The sequence below is a fragment of the Aegilops tauschii genome, chromosome 5 (genome assembly GCF_002575655.3).
Source record: "Aegilops tauschii subsp. strangulata cultivar AL8/78 chromosome 5, Aet v6.0, whole genome shotgun sequence".
NCBI classification, from domain to species: Eukaryota; Viridiplantae; Streptophyta; class Magnoliopsida; order Poales; family Poaceae; genus Aegilops; species Aegilops tauschii.
In genome coordinates this window covers 257,388,091-257,410,146 of record NC_053039.3, presented here as the reverse complement: position 1 = coordinate 257,410,146, position 22,056 = coordinate 257,388,091, and the positions used below count along the sequence as shown (strand labels likewise).

General features: G+C 43.1%; 1 protein-coding gene across 2 annotated transcripts; it reads left to right on the top strand.

Annotated features, from left to right (window-relative positions):
* The first annotated feature begins 293 nt into the window (after positions 1-293).
* Positions 294-17,180, top strand: LOC109735515 (uncharacterized). 2 transcript variants are annotated; one of them, XM_040389629.3, is made up of 13 exons: positions 294-630; positions 944-1,040; positions 13,340-13,531; positions 13,638-13,750; positions 13,962-14,215; positions 14,306-14,506; positions 14,598-14,684; positions 14,777-14,878; positions 14,987-15,346; positions 15,430-15,636; positions 15,725-15,911; positions 15,991-16,036; positions 16,763-17,180. In XM_040389629.3, exons 4-11 carry the CDS (start codon positions 13,666-13,668, stop codon positions 15,851-15,853), a joined length of 1,425 nt encoding a protein of 474 aa, XP_040245563.1. In that variant the 5' UTR covers positions 294-630; positions 944-1,040; positions 13,340-13,531; positions 13,638-13,665; the 3' UTR covers positions 15,854-15,911; positions 15,991-16,036; positions 16,763-17,180. The 2 variants fall into 2 exon arrangements, with proteins under 2 accessions (XP_040245563.1, XP_040245559.1); XM_040389625.2 differs by lacking the exons at positions 294-630; positions 944-1,040; positions 13,962-14,215; ... (6 more) ...; positions 15,991-16,036; positions 16,763-17,180 and adding exons at positions 9,490-11,921; positions 12,007-12,312; positions 12,388-12,484; positions 12,569-13,230.
* The last annotated feature ends 4,876 nt before the right edge of the window (positions 17,181-22,056 follow it).

The following is a 22,056-nucleotide window of genomic DNA, read 5'->3' as shown; positions in this document are numbered from 1 at the left end:
CATGCGCACGCCATGTGAAACATCCGAGCCAGACTAGAGAAGAAAAAAAAAGAAAAAAAGACATAACCAAATATCCCCTCGATCCCCAATCCTACCCTTTCTCTCGCTTCCTGCCCCGACCTAAACCTAGCGCCGTCGCCGCCTCCCCAACCTGGACGCCGCCGCCCGTCCCCAACCTGCACGCTGCCGCCCGTCCCCTGACCCCCCCCCCCCCCGCCCGTCCTCTGACCCCCCCCTCGCGCCACATCCGCCCGTCCCCTGACCACCCCGGCCGTCCTCTGATCCCCCCGCCCACATCCACCCAGGAGCTGCAGCTCCGTCCGCCACGCCGAGGAGAAGCAGCATCGTCCGCCGCGGCAGCGCCGTCCGCCGCGTCGAGGAGCAGCAGCGTCGTCCCCCACATCCGCCCAGGAGCTGCAGCTCCGTCCGCCGCGCCGAGGAGCAATAGCGCCGTCCCCCACATCCGGCCAGGAGCTGCAGCGCCGTCCGCTGCGCCGAGGAGAAGCAACACCTACCACCGGCAAGGAGAAGCAGAAGGGTTAGACGCGAGGATCCACCGTTGTTCTTCCTCAACGGGTGACTTCTGTTCCGGCTGATTACTTTCCTCCGCCCCGCCTACAGATTAAAGAGGTACTTTCTGTAGTTCACATTGTCACTAATGGCCTGATTGAAGAATGCTTGTGTGATAGACCTGATTGGATGACTTGCATGATATTCTTTGAGTTTCAGTTTTTTGTTGTTCATTTTGTATTTCAAGTAGATGTAGATTTGGTTGTGTGAACCCTACTTAGTGTGATCTGTTTTTATCAAGTAGTTGCAGATACATCTCTCTTGCATTAACATGATTATGTGCATATCTAGCCTGTTTTAGAAGCTCAATGCCCCTATTTTAAGTTTATCTCTATTTGATATGTATGTTCATACTGAATGCCTATTTTTGCAGCAACATCGATACTCTGAGTGTATATTTCACTTAGTAGTTTGTGAATTACTTGTGAAGGTGCAGCCACCATGGACAAAAGGTGGATGGATGAGCCTAGGTAAAACACAATTTTTTTAGCGGTTATAGGGTACTAAGCAATTATTTAGCTACATCTGATCTGATGCATATGCATATTTATATAACATGTAGGCACACAAAGGTATATTTGGAAGGGGTGGAAAAATTCTTAAGCTTTGCATTTAGTAATTCATCCGGAAAAAAATATTATGTCCTTGTAAGAACTGTTCAAACTCATTTTGGAATGAAGAAAGAGAGGTGCGTGAGCATCTGGTATGTGATGGGTTTCTCCGTGGGTATAAAACTTGGATTTTTCATGGAGAATCTAGTTCTTCTTTCTTGAATGTTCCTGACGCTCATGAGAATGAGGTTGAGGAGGAGTCACCTGAAGAGGATGACATTTCTGATTTGCTTCGAGACTTAGGGGGCGGTTTAGATAAGGAGGGGGATTTCGAAGATGACGCAGTTTCTGAGCAGACTGATACATATTTAGAAGCTCTTCAAAAGTTGGAAAATGACTCTAGTCAAGAGCTATATCCTGGGTGTAAGAAGTTCTCAAAACTACGTTTCATAATTTAACTACTTCATGTCAAATTGCTTGGTGGATGGTCAGATAAAAGTTTTAACCTGCTGCTAGATCTACTTAATGATGCTTTTCCTGAAGGGTCCTTACTAGCCAAGAACTATAATGAAGCTAAGAAATTGGTGAAATGCCTAGGACTTGGATATGTTAGAATTCATCCATGTGAACATGATTGCATCCTCTTCTGGAAAAACCATGCTAAGGCTGATGTTTGTCCAATATGCAATACATCATGATGGAAATCTGAAAAGAAGAGTCTAGATGGAAAACGTGTCCACAAGGTACCTAGGAAGGTTATCCGTTATTTTCCAATAAAGAAAAGGCTGCAAAGGTTGTTTATGTGTTCCAAAACAGCAGCTCTCACTAGATGGCATGATGAAGAGCGTACAAAAGATGGTTTGAGCAGGCATCCAGCTGATTCTGCTCAATGGAAGTATTTTGATGAGTTGCATGAGGACTTTGCTAAGGACAGCCGCCATTTTAGGCTTGGATATGGAGCAGATGGTTTTAATCCTTTTAGATCCGATAATGTGAATTATAGTGTTTGGCCCGTTATCTTGATTCCTTATTGTTGGGGAACGTAGTAATTTCAAAAAAATTCCTACGCACACGCAAGATCATGGTGATGCATACCAACGAGAGGGGAGAGTGTTGTCCACGTACCCTCGTAGACCGAAAGCGGAAGCGTTAACACAACGCGGTTGATGTAGTCGTACGTCTTCACGATCCGACCGATCAAGTACCGAACGCACGGCACTTCCGTATTCAGCACACGTTCAGCTCGATGACGTCCCTCGAACTTCGATCCAGTCGAGTGTTGAGGGAGAGTTTTGTCAGCACGACGGCGTGGTGACGATGATGATGTTCTACCGACGCAGGGCTTCGCCTAAGCACCGCTACGATATTACCGAGGTGTAATATGGTGGAGGGGGGCACCGCACACGGCTAAGAGATCAATGATCAATTGTTGTGTCTATGGGGTGCCCCCCTGCCCACGTATATAAAGGAGCAAGGTGGGAGGCGGCCGGCCAAGGAGGAGGGCGCGCCAAGGGGGGAGTCCTACTCCCACCGGGAGTAGGACTCCTCCTTTCCTTGTTGGAGTAGGAGAGAAGGAAAGAGGGGGAAAGGGAGAAGGAAAAGGGGGCTGCACCCCTTGTCCAATTCGGACCAGAGGGGGGTGCGCGCCTCCTTCCTTTTGGCCTCTCTCCTCTATTCCCGTATGGCCCAATAAGGCCCAATACTTCTCCCCGGCGAATTCCCGTAACTCTCCGGTACTCCGATAAATACCCGAATCACTCGGAACCTTTCCGAACTCCGAATATAGTCGTCCAATATATCGATTTTTACGTCTCGGCCATTTCGAGACTCCTCGTCATGTCCCTGATCTCATCCGGGACTCCGAACTCCTTCGGTACATCAAAACACATAAACTCATAATATAACCGTCATCTAACTTTAAGCGTGCGGACCCTACGGGTTCGAGAACTATGTAGACATGACCGAGACACGTCTCCGGTCAATAACCAATAGCGGAACCTGGATGCTCATATTGGCTCCCACATATTCTACGAAGATCTTTATCGGTCAAACCGCATAACAACATACGTTGTTCCCTTTGTCATCGGTATGTTACTTGCCCGGGATTCGATCATCGGTATCTCAATACCTAGTTCAATATCGTTACCGGCAAGTCTCTTTACTCGTTCCGTAATACATCATCCCACAACTAGCTCATTAGTTGCAATGCTTGCAAGGCTTATAGTGATGTGCATTACCGAGTGGGCCCAGAGATACCTCTCCGACAATCGGAGTGACAAATCCTAATCTCGAAATACGCCAACCCAACAAGTACCTTCGGAGACACCTGTAGAGCACCTTTATAATCACCCAGTTACGTTGTGACGTTTGGTAGCACACAAAGTGTTCCTCGGGTAAACGGGAGTTGCATAATCTCATAGTCATAGGAACATGTATAAGTCATGAAGAAAGCAATAGCAACATACTAAACGATCGAGTGCTAAGCTAACGGAACGGGTCAAGTCAATCACATCATTCTCCTAATGATGTGATCCCGTTAATCAAATAACAACTGATGTCTATGGCTAGGAAACATAACCATCTTTGATCAACGAGCTAGTCAAGTAGAGGCATACTAGTGACACTCTGTTTGTCTATGTATTCACACATGTATCAAGTTTCCGGTTAATACAATTCTAGCATGAATAATAAACATTTATCATGATATAAGGAAATAAATAATAACTTTATTATTGCCTCTAGGGCATATTTCCTTCAGTCTCCCACTTGCACTAGAGTCAATAATCTAGTTCACATCGCCATGTGATTTAACATCAATAGTTCACATCACCATGTGATTAACACCCATAGTTCACATCGTCATGTGACCAACACCCAAAGGGTTTACTAGAGTCGGTAATCTAGTTCACATCGCTATGTGATTAACACCCAAAGAGTATTAAGGTGTGATCATGTTTTGCTTGTGAGATAATTTTAGTCAACGGGTCTGTCACATTCAGATCCGTAAGTATTTTGCAAATTTCTATGTCTACAATGCTTTGGACGGAGCTACTCTAGCTAATTGCTCCCACTTTCAATATGTATCTAGACCGAGACTTAGAGTCACCTAGATTAGTGTCAAAACTTGCATCGACGTAACCCTTTATGACGAACCTTTTATCACTTCCATAATCGAGAAACATATCCTTATTCCAGTAAGGATAATTTTGACCGCTGTCCAGTGATCTACTCCTAGATCACTATTGTACTCACTTGCCAAAATCAGTGTAGGGTATACAATAGATCTGGTACACAACATGGCATACTTTATAGAACCTATGGCCGAGGCATATGGAATGACTTTCATTCTTTTTCTATCTTCTGCCGTGGTCGGGCTTTGAGTCTTACTCAATTTCACACCTTGTAATACAGGAAAGAAACTCTTTCTTTGACTGTTCCATTTTGAACCACTTCAAAATCTTGTTAAGGTATGTACTCATTGAAAAAACTTATCAAGCGTCTTGATCTATCTCTATAGATCTTGATGCTCAATATGTAAGCAGCTTCACCGAGGTCTTTCTTTGAAAAACTCCTTTCAAACACTCCTTTATGCTTTGCAGAATAATTCTACATTATTTCCGATCAACAATATGTCATTCACATATACTTATCAGAAATGTTGTAGTGCTCCCACTCACTTTCTTGTAAATACAGGCTTCACCGCAAGTCTGTATAAAACTATATCCTTTGATCAACTTATCAAAGCGTATATTCCAACTCCGAGATGCTTGCACCAGTCCATAGATGGATCGCTGGAGCTTGCATATTTTGTTAGCACCTTTAGGATTGACAAAACCTTCTGGTTGCATCATATACAACTCTTCTTTAATAAATCCATTAAGGAATGCAGTTTTGTTTATCCATTTGCCAGATTTCATAAAATGCGGCAATTGCTAACATGATTCGGACAGACTTAAGCATAGATACGAGTGAGAAACTCTCATCGTAGTCAACACCTTAAACTTGTCGAAAACCTTTTGCGACAATTCTAGCTTTGTAGATAGTAACACTACTATCAGCGTCCGTCTTCCTCTTGAAGATCCATTTAATCCCAATGGCTCGCCGATCATTGGGCAAGTCAATCAAAGTCCATACTTTGTTCTCATACATGGATCTCATCTCAGATTTCATGGCCTCAAGCCAATTTGCGGAATCTGGGCTCATCATCGCTTCCTCATAGTTCGTAGGTTCGTCATGGTCTAGTAACATAACCTCTAGAATAGGATTACCGTACCACTCTGGTGCGGATCTTACTCTGGCTGACCTACGAGGTTCAGTAATAACTTGATCTGAAGTTCCATGATCATCATCATTAACTTCCTCACTAATTGGTATAGGCATCACAGAAACTAGTTTCTGCGATGAACTACTTTTCAATAAGGGAGCAGGTACAATTACCTCATCAAGTTCTACTTTCCTCCCACTCACTTCTTTCGAGAGAAACTCCTTCTCTAGAAAGGATCCATTCTTAGCAATGAATGTCTTGCCTTCGGATCTGTGATAGAAGGTGTACCCAACTGGCTCCTTTGGGTATCCTATGAAGACACATTTCTCCGATTTGGGTTCGAGCTTATCAGGTTGAAACCTTTTTCACATAAGAATTGCAACCTCAAACTTTAAGAAACGACAACTTTGGTTTCTTGCCAAACCACAGTTCATAAGATGTCATCTCAACGGATTTAGATGGTACCCTATTTAACGTGAATGCAGCTGTCTCTAATGCATAACCCCAAAACGATAGTGGTAGATCGGTAAGAGACATCATATATCGCACCATATCTAATAAAGTATGGTTACGATGTTCGGACACACCATTACACTATGGTGTTCCAGGTGGCGTGAGTAGTGAAACTATTTCACATTGTTTTAACTGAAGGTCAAGCTCGTAACTCAAATACTCTTCTCCACGATCATATCGTAGAAACTTTATTTTCTTGTTACGATGATTTTCCACTTCACTCTGAAATTATATGAACTTTTCAAATGTTTCAGACTTCTGTTTCATTAAGTAGATATACCCATATTTGCTCAAATCATCTGTGAAGGTCAGAAAATAATGATACCTGCTACGAGCCTCAATATTCATCGGAGCACATACATCTGTATGTATGATTTCCAACAAAACTGTTGCTCTCTCCATAGTTCTGGAGAACGGCGTTTTAGTCATCTTGCCCATGAGGCACGGTTCGCAAGCATCAAGTGATTCATAATCAAGTGATTCCAAAATCCCATCAGTATGGAGTTTCTTCATGCGCTTTACACTAATATGACCTAAACGGCAGTGCCACAAATAAGTTGCACTATCATTATTAACTTTGCATCTTTTGGCTTCATTATTATGAATATGTGTATCACTACGATCGAGATCCAACAAACCATTTTATTGGGTGTATGACCATAGAAGGTTTTTATCATGTAAACAGAACAACAATTATTCTCTAATTTAAATGAATAACCGTATTGCAACAAACATGATCAAATCATATTCATGCTCAACGCAAACACCAAATAACACTTATTTAGTTTCACCACTAATCCCGAAAGTATAGGGAGTGTGCGATGATGATCATATCAATCTTGGAACTACTTCCAACACACATCGTCACCTCGCCTTTTACTAGTCTTTGTTTATTCTGCAACTCCCGTTTCGAGTTACTACTCTTAGCAACTGAACCAGTATCAAATGCCGAGGGGTTGCTATAAACACTAGTAAAGTACACATCAATAACATGTATATCCAATATACCTTTGTTCACTTTGCCATCCTTCTTATCCACCAAATACTTGGGGTAGTTCCGCTTCCAGTGACCAGTCCCTTTGCAGTAGAAGCACTTAATCTCAGGCTTAGGACCAGACTTAGGTTTCTTCACTTGAGCAGCAACTTGCTTGCCGTTCTTCTTGAAGTTCCCCTTCTTCCCTTTGCCCATTTCTTGAAACTAGTGGTCTCGTCAACCATCAACACTTGATGTTTTTCTTGATTTCTACCTTCGTCGATTTCAGCATCATGAAGAGCTCGGGAATTACTTTCGTCATCCCTTGTATACTATAGTTCATCACGAAGTTCTACTAACTTGGTGATGGTGACTAGAGAATTCTGTCAATCACTATTTTATCTGGAAGATTAACTCCCACTTAATCAAGTGATTGTAGTACCCAGACAATCTGAGCACATGCTCACTGCTTGAGCTATTCTCCTCCATCTTTTAGCTATAGAACTTGTTGGAGACTTCATATCTCTCAACTCGGGTATTTGCTTGAAATATTAACTTCAACTCCTGGAACATCTCATATGGTCCATGACGTTCAAAACGTCTTTGAAGTCCCGATTCAAAGCCGTTAAGCATGGTGCACTAAACTATCAAGTAGTCATCATATTGAGCTAGCCAAACGTTCATAACGTCTGCATCTGCTCCTGCAATAGGTGTGTCACCTAGCGGTGCATCAAGGACATAATTCTTCTGTGCAGCAATGAGGATAATCCTCAGATCACGGATCCAATCCGCATCTTTGCTACTAACATCTTTCAACATAATTTTTCTCTAGGAACATATCAAAAATAAACCCAGGGAAGCAACAACGCGAGCTATTGATCTACAACATAATTTGCAAAATACTATCAGGACTAAGTTCATGATAAATTTAAGTTCAATTAATCATATACTTAAGAACTCCCACTTAGATTGACATCCCTCTAATCCTCTAAGTGATCACGTGATCCGTATCAACTAAACCATGTTCGATCATCACGTGAAATGGAGTAGTTTTCAATGGTGAACATCACTATGTTGATCATATCTACTATATGATTCACGCTCGACCTTTCGGTCTCAGTGTTCCGAGGCCATATCTGCATATGCTAGGCTCGTCAAGTTTAACCTGAGTATTCTGCGTGTGCAAAACTGGCTTGCACCCGTTGTAGATGGACGTAGAGCTTATCACACCCGATCATCACGTGGTGTCTGGGCACGACGAACTTTGGCAACGGTGCATACTCAGGGAGAACACTTTTATCTTGAAATTTAGTGAGAGATCATCTTATAATGCTACCGTCAATCAAAGCAAGATAAGATGCATAAAAGATAAACATCACATGCAATCAATATAAGTGATATGATATGGCCATCATCATCTTGTGCTTGTGATCTCCATCTCCGAAGCACCGTCATGATCACCATCGTCACCGGCGCAACACCTTGATCTCCATTGTAGCATCGTTGTTGTCTCGCCAATCTTATGCTTCTACGACTATCGCTACCGCTTAGTGATAAAGTAAAGCATTACAGGGCGATTGCATTGCATACAATAAAGCGACAACCATAGGGCTCCTGCCAGTTGCCGATAACTCGGTTACAAAACATGATCATCTCATACAATAAAATTTAGCATCATGTCTTGACCATATCACATCACAACATGTCCTGCAAAAACAAGTTAGACGTCCTCTACTTTGTTGTTGCAAGTTTTACGTGGCTGCTACTGGGCTTAGCAAGAATCGTTCTTACCTACGCATCAAAACCACAACGATAGTTTGTCAAGTTGGTGTTGTTTTAACCTTCGCAAGGACCGGACGTAGCCACACTCGGTTCAACTAAAGTTGGAGAAACTGACACCCGCCAGCCACCTGTGTGCAAAGCACGTCGGTAGAACCAGTCTCGCGTAAGCGTACGCGTAATGTCGGCCGGGCCGCTTCATCCAACAATACCGCCGAACCAAAGTATGACATGCTGGTAAGCAGTATGACTTGTATCGCCCACAACTCACTTGTGTTCTACTCATGCATATGACATCTACGCATAAAACCAGGCTCGGATGCCACTGTTGGGGAACGTAGTAATTTCAAAAAAATTCCTACGCACACGCAAGATCATGGTGATGCATACCAACGAGAGGGGAGAGTGTTGTCCACGTACCCTCGTAGACCGAAAGCGGAAACGTTAACACAACGCGGTTGATGTAGTCGTACGTCTTCACGATCCGACCAATCAAGTACCGAACGCATGACACCTCCGAGTTCAGCACACGTTCAGCTCGATGACGTCCCTCGAACTCCGATCCAGCCGAGTGTTGAGGGAGAGTTTCGTCAGCACGACGGCGTGGTGACGATGATGATGTTCTACTGACGCAGGGCTTCACCTAAGCACCGCTACGATATTATCGAGGTGTAATATGGTGGAGGGGGGCACCGCACACGGCTAAGAGATCAATGATCAATTGTTGTGTCTATGGGGTGCCCCCTGCCCACGTATATAAAGGAGCAAGGTGGGAGGCGGCCGGCCAAAGAGGAGGGCGCGCCAAGGGGGGAGTCCTACTCCCACCGGGAGTAGGACTCCTCCTTTCCTTGTTGGAGTAGGAGAGAAGGAAAGAGGGGGAAAGGGAGAAGGAAAAGGGGGCTGCACCCCTTGTCCAATTTGGACCAGAGGGGGGTGCGCGCCTCCTTCCTTTTGGCCTCTCTCCTCTATTCCCGTATGGCCCAATAAGGCCCAATACTTCTCCCCGGCGAATTCCCGTAACTCTCCGGTACTCCGATAAATACCCGAATCACTCGGAACCTTTCCGAAGTCCGAAAATAGTCGTCCAATATATCGATTTTTACGTCTCGGCCATTTCGAGACTCCTCGTCATGTACCTGATCTCATCCGGGACTCCGAACTCCTTCGGTACATCAAAACACATAAACTCATAATATAACCGTCATCTAACTTTAAGCGTGCGGACCCTACGGGTTCGAGAACTATGTTGACATGACCGAGACACGTCTCCGGTCAATAACCAATAGCGGAACCTGGATGCTCATATTGGCTCCCACATATTCTACGAAGATCTTTATCGGCCAAACCGCATAACAACATACGTTGTTCCCTTTGTCATCGGTATGTTACTTGCCCGGGATTCGATCATCGGTATCTCAATACCTAGTTCAATATCGTTACCGGCAAGTCTCTTTACTCGTTCCGTAATACATCATCCCGCAACTAGCTCATTAGTTGCAATGCTTGCAAGGCTTATAGTGATGTGCATTACCGAGTGGGCCCAGAGATACCTCTCCGACAATCGGAGTGACAAATCCTAATCTCGAAATACGCCAACCCAACAAGTACCTTCGGAGACACCTGTAGAGCACCTTTATAATCACCCAGTTACGTTGTGACGTTTGGTAGCACACAAAGTGTTCCTCCGGTAAACGGGAGTTGCATAATCTCATAGTCATAGGAACATGTATAAGTCATGAAGAAAGCAATAGCAACATACTAAACGATCGAGTGCTAAGCTAACGGAACGGGTCAAGTCAATCACATCATTCTCCTAATGATGTGATCCCGTTAATCAAATGACAACTCATGTCTATGGCTAGGAAACATAACCATCTTTGATCAACGAGCTAGTCAAGTAGAGGCATACTAGTGACACTCTGTTTGTCTATGTATTCACACATGTATCAAGTTTCCGGTTAATACAATTCTAGCATGAATAATAAACATTTATCATGATATAAGGAAATAAATAATAACTTTATTATTGCCTCTAGGGCATATTTCCTTCACTTATAACTTCCCTCCTTGGATGTGCATGAAGCAATCAAATTTTTTTCTCACAGTTGATTCTTGGTAAACATGCTCCTGGTAGTGATATGGATGTTTATCTAGAGCCGTTAATTGATGATATGGTAGATATGTTTCTTCATGGTGTCAGAACATACGATGCTTCAAAACAAGAGTTCTTTAATTTGAAGGCTGCCATATTATGGACCATTCATGATTTCTCGGGCCTAGGGTATACAGCTGGTTGTACCACCTCTGGTGAAGGAGCTTTTCCTGAATGTCATTCTGACACATGTTCTCTTAGGCTGAATAATGGTAGCAAGACATGCTACATGGGGCATCGCATGTTCTTACATGAAGACCACCCCTTTAGGTCCAATACCCATTCTTTTGATGGCATTGCTGAGCATAGGCCAGCGCCAATTCCTCTCTCTGGATCAGAAATTGTTGCTCAGATGGAAGATATGCATACCGTTTTTGGGAAGGATCCTTCTGGGAAGAAGAAAACCAAGAGGAAGCGCAAGGATGATGAGCCGTTAATAGTTTGGAAAAGGAAGTCTATTTTTTTCAGGCTGCCATATTGGGAGAGCTTGTTGCTGCGTCACAACTTAGACGTGATGCACATAGAAAAAAATGTATGTGAGAATATAATCAACACATTGTTGTGCATTGATGGGAAATCTAAGGATAATCTGAACTCTCGCTTGGACCTTCAAGCTCTAAACATTACAAGTGACCTTCATCCTGTTGAACTTGAAGTAGAAGATAAATTTTACTTACCTCCAGCACCTTATGAAATGAATGTTGCCCAACAGAGGTTATTTTGTGGTGTATTTAAAGGAGCTAGGTTCCCTTATGGGTTAGCAGCTAATATACGTGGTAATGTGCATGTCAAGGAAAGGAAAATAATCGGGCTAAAGAGCCATGACAACCACATCTTGATGCAACATTTGCTACCACTTGCTGTGAGAAGGCTATTGCCCGAAAAAGTTAGTGCAGCATTGATTCGTGTTAGCAATTTTTTCAAGCAGATTTACTCACATGTTATTTCTGTTAGTGATATGGAAAAACTAGAGGCTGAAATAGCTGAGACCTTGAGCATTCTTGAGACTATATTCCCCCCATCCTTTTTTGATATCATGGTACACTTGATGGTGCATCTTCCAGCCCAAGCAAAAATAGCTGGTCCAGTGCATTTTCGCAACATGTTTCCTATAGAAAGGTAATGGTCACCGACCACTTTTGTAGCAGCAATAGTATGCTTCTGCAAATAGACATTGTCATTTGATTTGTTTATCTCGTTGTAGGTATTTGTGCCGGTGTAAGGGCTTTGTTCATACTAGAAGTCATCCAGAGGGATCTATTGCCAAGAGCTATTTATTTGATGAGACTCTTACGTACTGTTCTCGGTATATAAAAGGCGAAACTCAGTTTACTCGACAAATTAGAAATGATCAAGGTTTGGGTATGGAAACTAGTAGTACCACACCTTTCTTCAGCAACCTTGGTCGAGGATTAGTTGGCAAGCATTATGTGTTATTGGACAATAAGACTTGGATTCAAGCTCATAGATATGTCTTGTTCAACTATGACCACATAGAACCTTATTTGAAGTAAGCTGTCCATTTTTTTGTTTTGCAATTTGCATTTTATTTATGCTTGTTGTTGAAGTGATGAATACTTTGCAGCAAGCATAAGGAATATCTTTCCTCAATTGGTCTTAAAAATAATCGACAAATTAGTCGTGTCCAGCATGAGTCCTTCCATGAGTGGTTTAAGAAGCATGTAAGTGGTCACATGTCTCTCTCTTTTTGTGATGTATATATATGTAGTGAGTTCCATCCAATTTTAAAAACACTACATTCACAGGTGGAAGAAATGGGTGACAAAGTGCTAGAGGAGATAAGTATTTTAGCTCAGGGGCCATTCAAAGTTGCACAACAGTTTAGTAGCTATACTAGAAATGGGTTACATTTTCATATGCAGTCCTATGATGATGGTAGGCCAGTGCAAAATAGTGGTGTAGCTCTAGTAGCGCAGACTACACGTTATGAAAAAGTAAACGCTGATAATATGATAATAGGAAACCAAACATTTTACGGCATCATAAAGGAAATTCTTGAGATGAACTATGAAAATAAAGGGAAAATAGTTATCTTCAAATGTGATTGGGTTGACAACCGCAGGAAAGACAAGTGGGTAAAAGTTGATCGCCTTGGGGTAACTTCTATGAATTTCAAGCATTTGGTCAATACTGGTGAAAATATATCGGATGAGCCTTTCGTTTTAGCATCGCAAGCAACTCAAGTTTTCTATGTTGAAGACCCAATTGATGATGAATGGGTTACTGTTAGCCACTACAATCCACGGGGCTCATATGCCATGCATGAAGCCGAAGATGAGGATGTAGAGACCGCTATGCCAATGGTTGATCCACATATCTATTCATGTTTCCATGATGATCTTCAAAGTATTGATTGTGCTAGAACAGACAGAGATGGGAGAATTGTGTATGCTAAAAAATCTAGAAAGTAAGGGGCATTTGCATTTTTTTGTTGCCTTGTGTTTTAATCTCCTTGCTATGCATATTTATCCAATATTGTCTGTTAAGCATCTTGTTCTAACATTTGTCACTTACAGGAAAAAAAGATGGTAGGAACAAGAGGAGGAAGCGAGGTCCCTCTACTTGATGAAACTACGAGGCTTGCAAATATTGCAGAAAATGAGAGAAATGTGAGAGCTCTTATAGAACTTAAAAGGAATGAAGCATTGGGAGGAAACAAGAATCCCACTGAGAAAGGTTCATCACAACCACCCAGGAAAAGGAAAAAGGTTGTGTACTTCTCATTGTTTACATTCAATGTACTTCTCATTGTTCACAAGCATTGGATGAAGCATTGTGTACCATCTTTCACACATATTTATGCTTTTTTCCTAGGCAAATAACTGCATAAGTGAAGTTGCAAATGGAGGGTGTAATCTATGGCTTAAACCATGATGCTGAAGATCCAAATAATGAACCCATAGGACATGGCTTAGATGACATTCAAGGTATTCTAGTGTTTCTCCATCATTCTCATTTCTCACTAAACTTGTTCATTTCCTGCACTAAACTTGTTCATTTCCTGCACACATAAGAGTTATGAGTGCCAATTTGCACTAAGATTTATGTCTTTATATTTGCATTACAAGTTTTTTGAGTGTGACCATGTATTTAGATTTATGACTTCAGATTCTCACTCATTCCTTTTGCATTGTAAAGAAAATGCTTCAGTTGTGACTATACACCAAAAAAAGAAGAGAGGAAGGGGTCCCACCGAATTAAGGAAGATATATGATAGAGACCAACCAAAACAAAAGGTTGAACTAAATGAGTTTGGTCAGCCTGTTGGTAGCAATGGTAAAACATTTGGTAATTTCATTGGAACATTGGTAAGGAAGCAATTGTCGGTGCTAATTGAGGACTGGAGATATGTTGATCCCGAGTTAAAGTTGAAGCTATGGGATGACATAAAGGTAGTTCAGATTGTCAAAATATGTTTTCCTATAGTCTCTATTTTTGCTAGCTGGCTTTCACTAAATGGCTTCTTTTTCATGTGTGTGCAGTCATATTTTGAGGTGGATGAAGTTGCTTTCGATTACTTTATGACTGCAGCTGCAAAGAAATGGAGAGAATTTAAGTCAGACCTAAAGGAGAAGTTTGATGCCACATTGACAGATGAGGAACTTATGGAAAGACGTGATGAAAGAATTCAAAAGGACTATTGGATACAACTTATCGATCAGTGGAGAAAACCAGAATCTGAGGTAAGGCACAAATTGTTTTACTTCGGGTAGGAATTGAACTAATGTCTTCATGTTATATCCTAGCTTAACTCACTGTTTGCATCTCTTTTAGGCTAGCAGTGCTAGAAACAAACAAAATCGTTCCAATTTGAAATTGCTACATGTAGCTGGCAGCAAGAGTTTTGCTGGTCATGATATGGTAAACTCAACTGCTCAAGAACTTCTTTTTGAAAGTGATGTATCATACCAGTTTTGGTTGTTTTAGTTACTAGTGAAACAAATTGGTTGCAGGCTCAGAAACTTGGGTACTATCCAGGAAGAGACCAAATATTTGTTGAAGTACATACAAGTAAGAAAACTGGAGTTCCCACCCCACTAGCAGTGCCAGTAATTGTAAGTCACATGTCCCATTCATCATCTCTTTTCTGTAATAATATCGTGCATGTGGCTTCATCATCATGGAAATAACTTGAGGTGCCTCATTTTGTTTTATTCTTGTAGAAGAAACTTCAAACTGAAGCTAAACTCCACCCAGAATTGGAGGGAAATTCTATTGAAGAAGGGGATCTTTATGCACATACTTTTGGAGAGAAGGAACCAACAGGACGTGTCCGTATGTTGGGTACGGTCCCAACTCCACAGAGTGTGGGCGCGCCTGGAACAAAAGCTAAATTGCCAACAAAGCTTGCAATGCAAATACAACTTCGTCGACGTGCTGAACAAGAAGTTTCAACTCTAAAGGAGAGAATGCAAGCAATGGAACGACGCTTCGATGAGATGCAGCACGCCATGTTTTCACAAGGAAGTCACAGTGTTGAAACGCCCACGCCTTCGGCTCCTAATTCTGTCTCTCGACCCGTGGTAGAGTGCTTAGTTATCAACTTCTGTTAAGATACATGAATCATAGGTACACTAATTAGTTTCCTTTTTGTGTCCCTCCATAGTTCTCACGTATTTTACCGGTTGATGACGATGAGGAAGAGGAACATGAGGGTCATCATGATACAGTCCAGGAAGACAGAGGCTTGTTCATCCAGAAGCGTATACCATCTAGCCATAATGTTGCAGCCACACATTTACCACCTAGAAGCCATGTGGCCACTCCAATCGCCCGGCAAGCCTCTCAAGCCTCTCATGATAAAGAAGACCTTGTAATCATCTCATCTCTTAACTACACATATATCTTGTTGTGTTGTGTTTTCCATTCTTCATGTTTCTAATAGACGATGCATGACTTAGGTTGGTAGGGATGTCATATTATATCATTTGGTGAGATCTGATCCTGTGGCAAAGGCAATGGTTATCTCAACCAACCAAGACACCATAGTGGGAGGTGAAGTTCTTGGGCGAGCTTGCTCGTGGATATGATGGGATGCAAACAATGGGCGATGCTCACCACATGTCCATTGCATGGCCATCAAATAGGGTAAAAATTTATTATATACATTTTCCTGCCTAGCTAGTGTAAACTATCACATGATGCTAACTAATTGTTATTTTTGTAGATCAAACCTTGCAGCAAGTCACGGTTGTCGTCGTCGCACAATTCAGGTATTATTCCTGTCAACATCACCATCTCTGTCTGACACTTAAAACTGAGAGCAAATAATATATATAGTTATATACCACTACCAGTACCTCTATTAGTGTGGATCAGCATGTTTTTGCAATTCTATTGTCGAAAGTATTTGATTTTCATTCATCGAGGAGTGGTGCTGGCTGTGCTTGCTAGTGTGCACATGAATTGACTTGTGCTTTTGTCTTCTTTATAGTACATGTACCTGTGACCTGTTTGTGTCCTCGTACAATCTTCTATGCTTATTTTGTTTTTTATTTATTTCTGGTTCCTCATTCTTTCCTAGGGAGAATGGGGAAAACATGAGAGAGTTAAGATCTTCTATGGAGTTTTTATTGGTTCGAGAAAGGCTTTCCTTATCCTAAAAGAAAGAGAGAAAGGTTGTCCATGGTCCAGCATGTAGCATGCTAGCAGCTAGTACAATAGAACCAATTCTCAAAAAAGCTACAGCGAACCAATTAGAGAAACCACATTTAGGACTGAAAATATCATCTTTTTTAGACTGAAAATATAGAACATCTCTGTTGTTATACATAACTTGTAGCAGCAGTCGGCATACTATTTTTTATCATTTCTTTTGGACTGAAATATATAGCATTTTGTACAGTATTATGGTCCAGAAAATCATGTCTCTTCCATCCTGACTTCATTTTGTTGTTCTCAGTTTCTAAGATTGCTCAAAGATACAAGTTCTTTTGCAGGGACAAATGGGAGAAAGTAGCAAGTACTGAAGTTGATCTAGGATGTTCCGCTGATCGCTTTTGTCCGTAACATGGAACATGGTCGACGCATTTTGTACATATGGAAGTTGATGTCTGCTTGATTAAAGACTGGGTATCTTCCATAATATTTTGTAGTAGTGAATCTTCCAAGTGATCGAACGATTGATCTCTTGAGAACTTTCTCATCTTATTTTGTAACAGGCCATGACCTGAATGTCGACTTGGGTATTTTCTTAATGGCTGTAGCTAACTTGAGTGAAGAAAACTAGTGAATCTTCTATATATGTTGGATGAATGCACTGGCTGTTATCTTGTGATGAATGGAAGAGTGCATTTGGAATCATTTATATATGCTGAATGAATCTGATGAACAGAACAGTGCAATTGTATTGCATAGTGAACATGAATTGAATATTATGATTTTAATTTCATGTTAATAGGTGCATTTGCATTTATGCTGAAATGTATAACCCTTGCACCAAGTGTGTCGGTAGAATTGCTACATGTCAGATTATCTGTTGGTATAACACATTGGCAGATAAACTGTCGGAATAGAAATGGGTGATGCACTATCTGTCGGCACACGTAGTATCAGAAAGATTGTCGGCGTATCTATGGCATCGAACAATCCGTCGACATAGCGTGGTGACAGACAAACTGTCGGCATAAAGTTGTCTGTCGCTGTAGAAATGCCTGTCGGCGTAAATATCACCAATGCTGGCATACTTTCTGTTGGCAATGACCTTTCCCGGCAGGACTATAGGCGACAGCTCCCTTCCGTCGCCAAAGTTCTGTGCCGACACCAAATGTGTCGCCTTAGGTGACCTATGGCGACAGATTGTCTGACGCTGATTTGAGTGTCGTGGTGTAGTGACGTTTGTTGGAAATATGCCCTAGAGGCAATAATAAATGGTTATTATTATATTTCCTTGTTCATGATAATTGTCTATTGTTCATGCTATAATTGTGTTATCCGGAAATCGTAATACATGTGTGAATACATAGACCACAACGTGTCCCTAGTAAGCCTCTAGTTGACTAGCTCGTTGATCAACAGATAGTCATGGTTTCCTGACTATGGACATTGGATGTCATTGATAACGGGATCACATCATTAGGAGAATGATGTGATGGACAAGACCCAATCCTAAGCATAGCTCAAAGATCGTGTAGTTCGTTTGCTAGAGCTTTTCCAATGTCAAGTATCTTTTCCTTAGACCATGAGATCGTGCAACTCCCGGATACCGTAGGAGTGCTTTGGGTGTGCCAAACGTCACAACGTAACTGGGTGACTATAAAGGTACACTACGGGTATCTCCGAAAGTGTCTGTTGAGTTGGCACGGATCGAGACTGGGATTTGTCACTCCGTATGACGGAGAGGTATCTCTGGGCCCACTCGGTAATGCATCGTCATAATGAGCTCAATGTGACTAAGGAGTTAGCCACGGGATCATGCATTACGGTACGAGTAAAGAGACTTGCCGGTAACGAGATTGAACAAGGTATTGGGATACCGACGATCGAATCTCGGGCAAGTAACATATCGATTGACAAAGGGAATTGTATACGGGATTGATTGAATCCTCGACATCGTGGTTCATCCGATGAGATCATCGTGGAACATGTGGGAGCCAACATGGGTATCCAGATCCTGCTGTTGGTTATTGACCGGAGAGGTGTCTCGGTCATGTCTGCATGTCTCCCGAACCCGTAGGGTCTACACACTTAAGGTTCGGTGACGCTAGGGTTGTAGAGATATTAGTATGCGGAAACCCGAAAGTTGTTCGGAGTCCCGGATGAGATCCCGGATGTCACGAGGAGTTTCGGAATGGTCCGGAGGTGAAGAATTATATATAGGAAGTCCAGTTTCGGCCACCGGGAAAGTTTCGGGGGTTATCGGTATTGTACCGGGACCACCGGAAGGATCCCGGGGGTCCACCGGGTGGGGCCACCTATCCCGGAGGGCCCCATGGGCTGAAGTGGGAAGGGAACCAGCCCTTAGTGGGCTGGGGCGCCCCCCCCCTTGGGCCTCCCCCTACGCCTAGGGTTGGAAACCCTAGGGGTGGGGGCGCCCCACTTGGCTTGGGGGGAAGCCACCCCCCTTCCCCCTTGGCCGCCGCCCCCCCTTGGAGATCTGATCTCCCAGGGCCGGCGCCCCCCAGGGGTCCTATAAATAGTGGGGGGAGGGAGGGCAGCAGCACCACAGCCCCTGGCGCCTCCCTCTCCCCCTGCAACACCTCTCCCTCTCGCAGAAGCTTGGCGAAGCCGTGCCGAGATCCCGCTACTTCCACCACCACGCCGTCGTGCTGCTGGATCTCATTCAACCTCTCCTTCCCCCTTGCTGGATCAAGAAGGAGGAGACGTCGCTGCTCCGTACGTGTGTTGAACGCGGAGGTGCCATCCGTTCGGCACTCGGTCATCGGTGATTTGGATCACGGCGAGTACGACTCCATCAACCCCGTTCATTAGAACGCTTCCGCTCGCGATCTACAAGGGTATGTAGATGCACTCCTTTCCCCTCGTTGCTAGTATACTCCATAGATGGATCTTGGTGATGCGTAGGAAAATTTTAAAATTCTGCTACGATCCCCAACAGTGGTATCAGAGCCAGGCCTATGCGTAGTTACTATGCACGAGTAGAACACAAAGCAGTTGTGGGCGTAGATGTTGCCAATTCTTCTTGCCGCTACTAGTCTTATCTTGTTTCGGCGGTATTGTGGGATGAAGCGGCCCGGACCGACCTTACACGTACGCTTACGTGAGACAGGTTCCACCGACTGACATGCACTAGTTGCATAAGGTGGCTAGCGGGTGTCTGTCTCTCCCACTTTAGTCGGAACGGATTCGATGAAAAGGGTCCGTATGAAGGGTAAATAGAAATTGGCATATCACATTGTGGTTTTACGTAGGTAAGAAACGTTCTTGCTAGAAACCTATACAAGCCACGTAAAAACTTGCAACAACAATTAGAGGACGTCTAACTTGTTTTTGCAGCATGTGCTATGTGATGTGATATGGCCAGAAGATGTGATGAATGATATATGTGATGTATGAGATTGATCATATTCTTGTAATAGGAATCACGACTTGCATGTCGATGAGTATGACAACCGGCAGGAGCCATAGGAGTTGTCTTTATTTTTTGTATGACCTGCGTGTCATTGAATAACGCCATGTAAATTACTTTACTTTGTTGCTAAACGCGTTAGCCATAGAAGTAGAAGTAATCGTTGGCGTGACAACTTCATGAAGACACAATGATGGAGATCATGATGATGGAGATCATGGTGTCATGCCGGTGACGAAGATGATCATGGTGCCCCGAAGATGGAGATCAAAGGAGCAAAATGATATTGGCCATATCATGTCACTATTTGATTGCATGTGATGTTTATCATGTTTTGCATCTTATTTGCTTAGAACGACGGTAGTAAGTAAGATGATCCCTTATGATAATTTCAAGAAAGTGTTCCCCCTAACTGTGCACCGTTGCGAAGGTTCGTTGTTTCGAAGCACCACGTGATGATCGGGTGTGATAGATTCTAACGTTCGCATACAACGGGTGTTGACGAGCCTAGCATGTACAGACATGGCCTCAGAACACACGCAATACACTTAGGTTGACTTGACGAGCCTGGCATGTACAGACATGGCCTCGGAACACGGAGGACCAAAAGGTCGAGCATGAGTCGTATAGAAGATGCGGTCAACATGGAGATGTTCACCGATCTTGACTAGTCCGTCTCACGTGATGATCGGACACGGCCTAGTTAACTCGGATCATGTTTCACTTAGATGACGAGAGGGATGTCTATCTGAGTGGGGGTTCATTGAATAATTTGATTATATGAACTTAATTATCATGAACTTAGTCTAAAATCTTTACAATATGTCTTGTAGATCAAATGGCCCACGTTGTCCTCAACTTCAACGCGTTCCTAGAGAAAACCAAGCTGAAAGATGATGGCAGCAACTATACGGACTGGGTCCGGAACCTGAGGATCATCCTCATAGCTGCCAAGAAAGATTATGTCCTAGAAGCACCGCTAGGTGAAGCACCAATCCCAGAGAACCAAGACGTTATGAACGCTTGGCAATCACGTGCTGATGATTACTCCCTCATTCAGTGCGGCATGCTTTACAGCTTAGAACCGGGGCTCCAAAAGCGTTTTGAGAAGCATGGAGCATATGAGATGTTCGAAGAGCTGAAAATGGTTTTCCAAGCTCATGCCCGGGTCGGGAGATATGAAGTCTCCGACAAGTTCTTCAGCTGTAAAATGGAGGGAAATAGTTCTGTTAGTGAGCACATACTCAGAATGTCTGGGTTACATAACCGCTTGTCTCAGCTGGGAGTCAATCTCCCGGATGACGCGGTCATTGACAGAATCCTCCAGTCGCTTCCACCAAGCTACAAGAGCTTTGTGATGAACTTCAATATGCAGGGGATGGAAAAGACCATTCCTGAGGTATATTCAATGCTGAAATCAGCGGAGGTAGAGATCAGAAAGGAACATCAAGTGTTGATGGTGAATAAAACCACTAAGTTCAAGAAAGGCAAGGGTAATAAGAACTTCAAGAAGGACGGCAAGGGAGTTGCCGCGCCCGGTAAGCCAGTTACTGGGAAGAAGTCGAAGAATGGACCCAAGCCTGAGACTGAGTGCTTTTATTGCAAGGGAAGTGGTCACTGGAAGCGGAACTGCCCCAAATACTTAGCGGACAAGAAGGCCGGCAACACCAAAGGTATATATGGTATACATGTAATTGATGTGTACCTTACCAGTACTCGTAGTAGCTCCTGGGTATTTGATACCGGTGCGGTTGCTCATATTTGTAACTCAAAACAGGAACTGCGGAATAAACGGAGACTGGCGAAGGACGAGGTGATGATGCGCGTCGGGAATGGTTCCAAGGTCGATGTGATCGCCGTCGGCACGCTACCTCTGCATTTACCTACGGGATTAGTTTTAAACCTCAATAGTTGTTATTTAGTGCCAGCTTTGAGCATGAACATTGTATCTGGATCTCGTTTAATTCGAGATGGCTACTCATTTAAATCCGAGAATAATGGTTGTTCTATTTATATGAGAGATATGTTTTATGGTCATGCCCCGCTGGTCAATGGTTTATTCTTGATGAATCTCGAACGTGATGTTACACATATTCATAGTGTGAATACCAAAGGATGTAAAGTTGATAACGATAGTCCCACATACTTGTGGCACTGCCGCCTTGCTCACATTGGTGTCAAACGCATGAAGAAGCTCCATGCAGA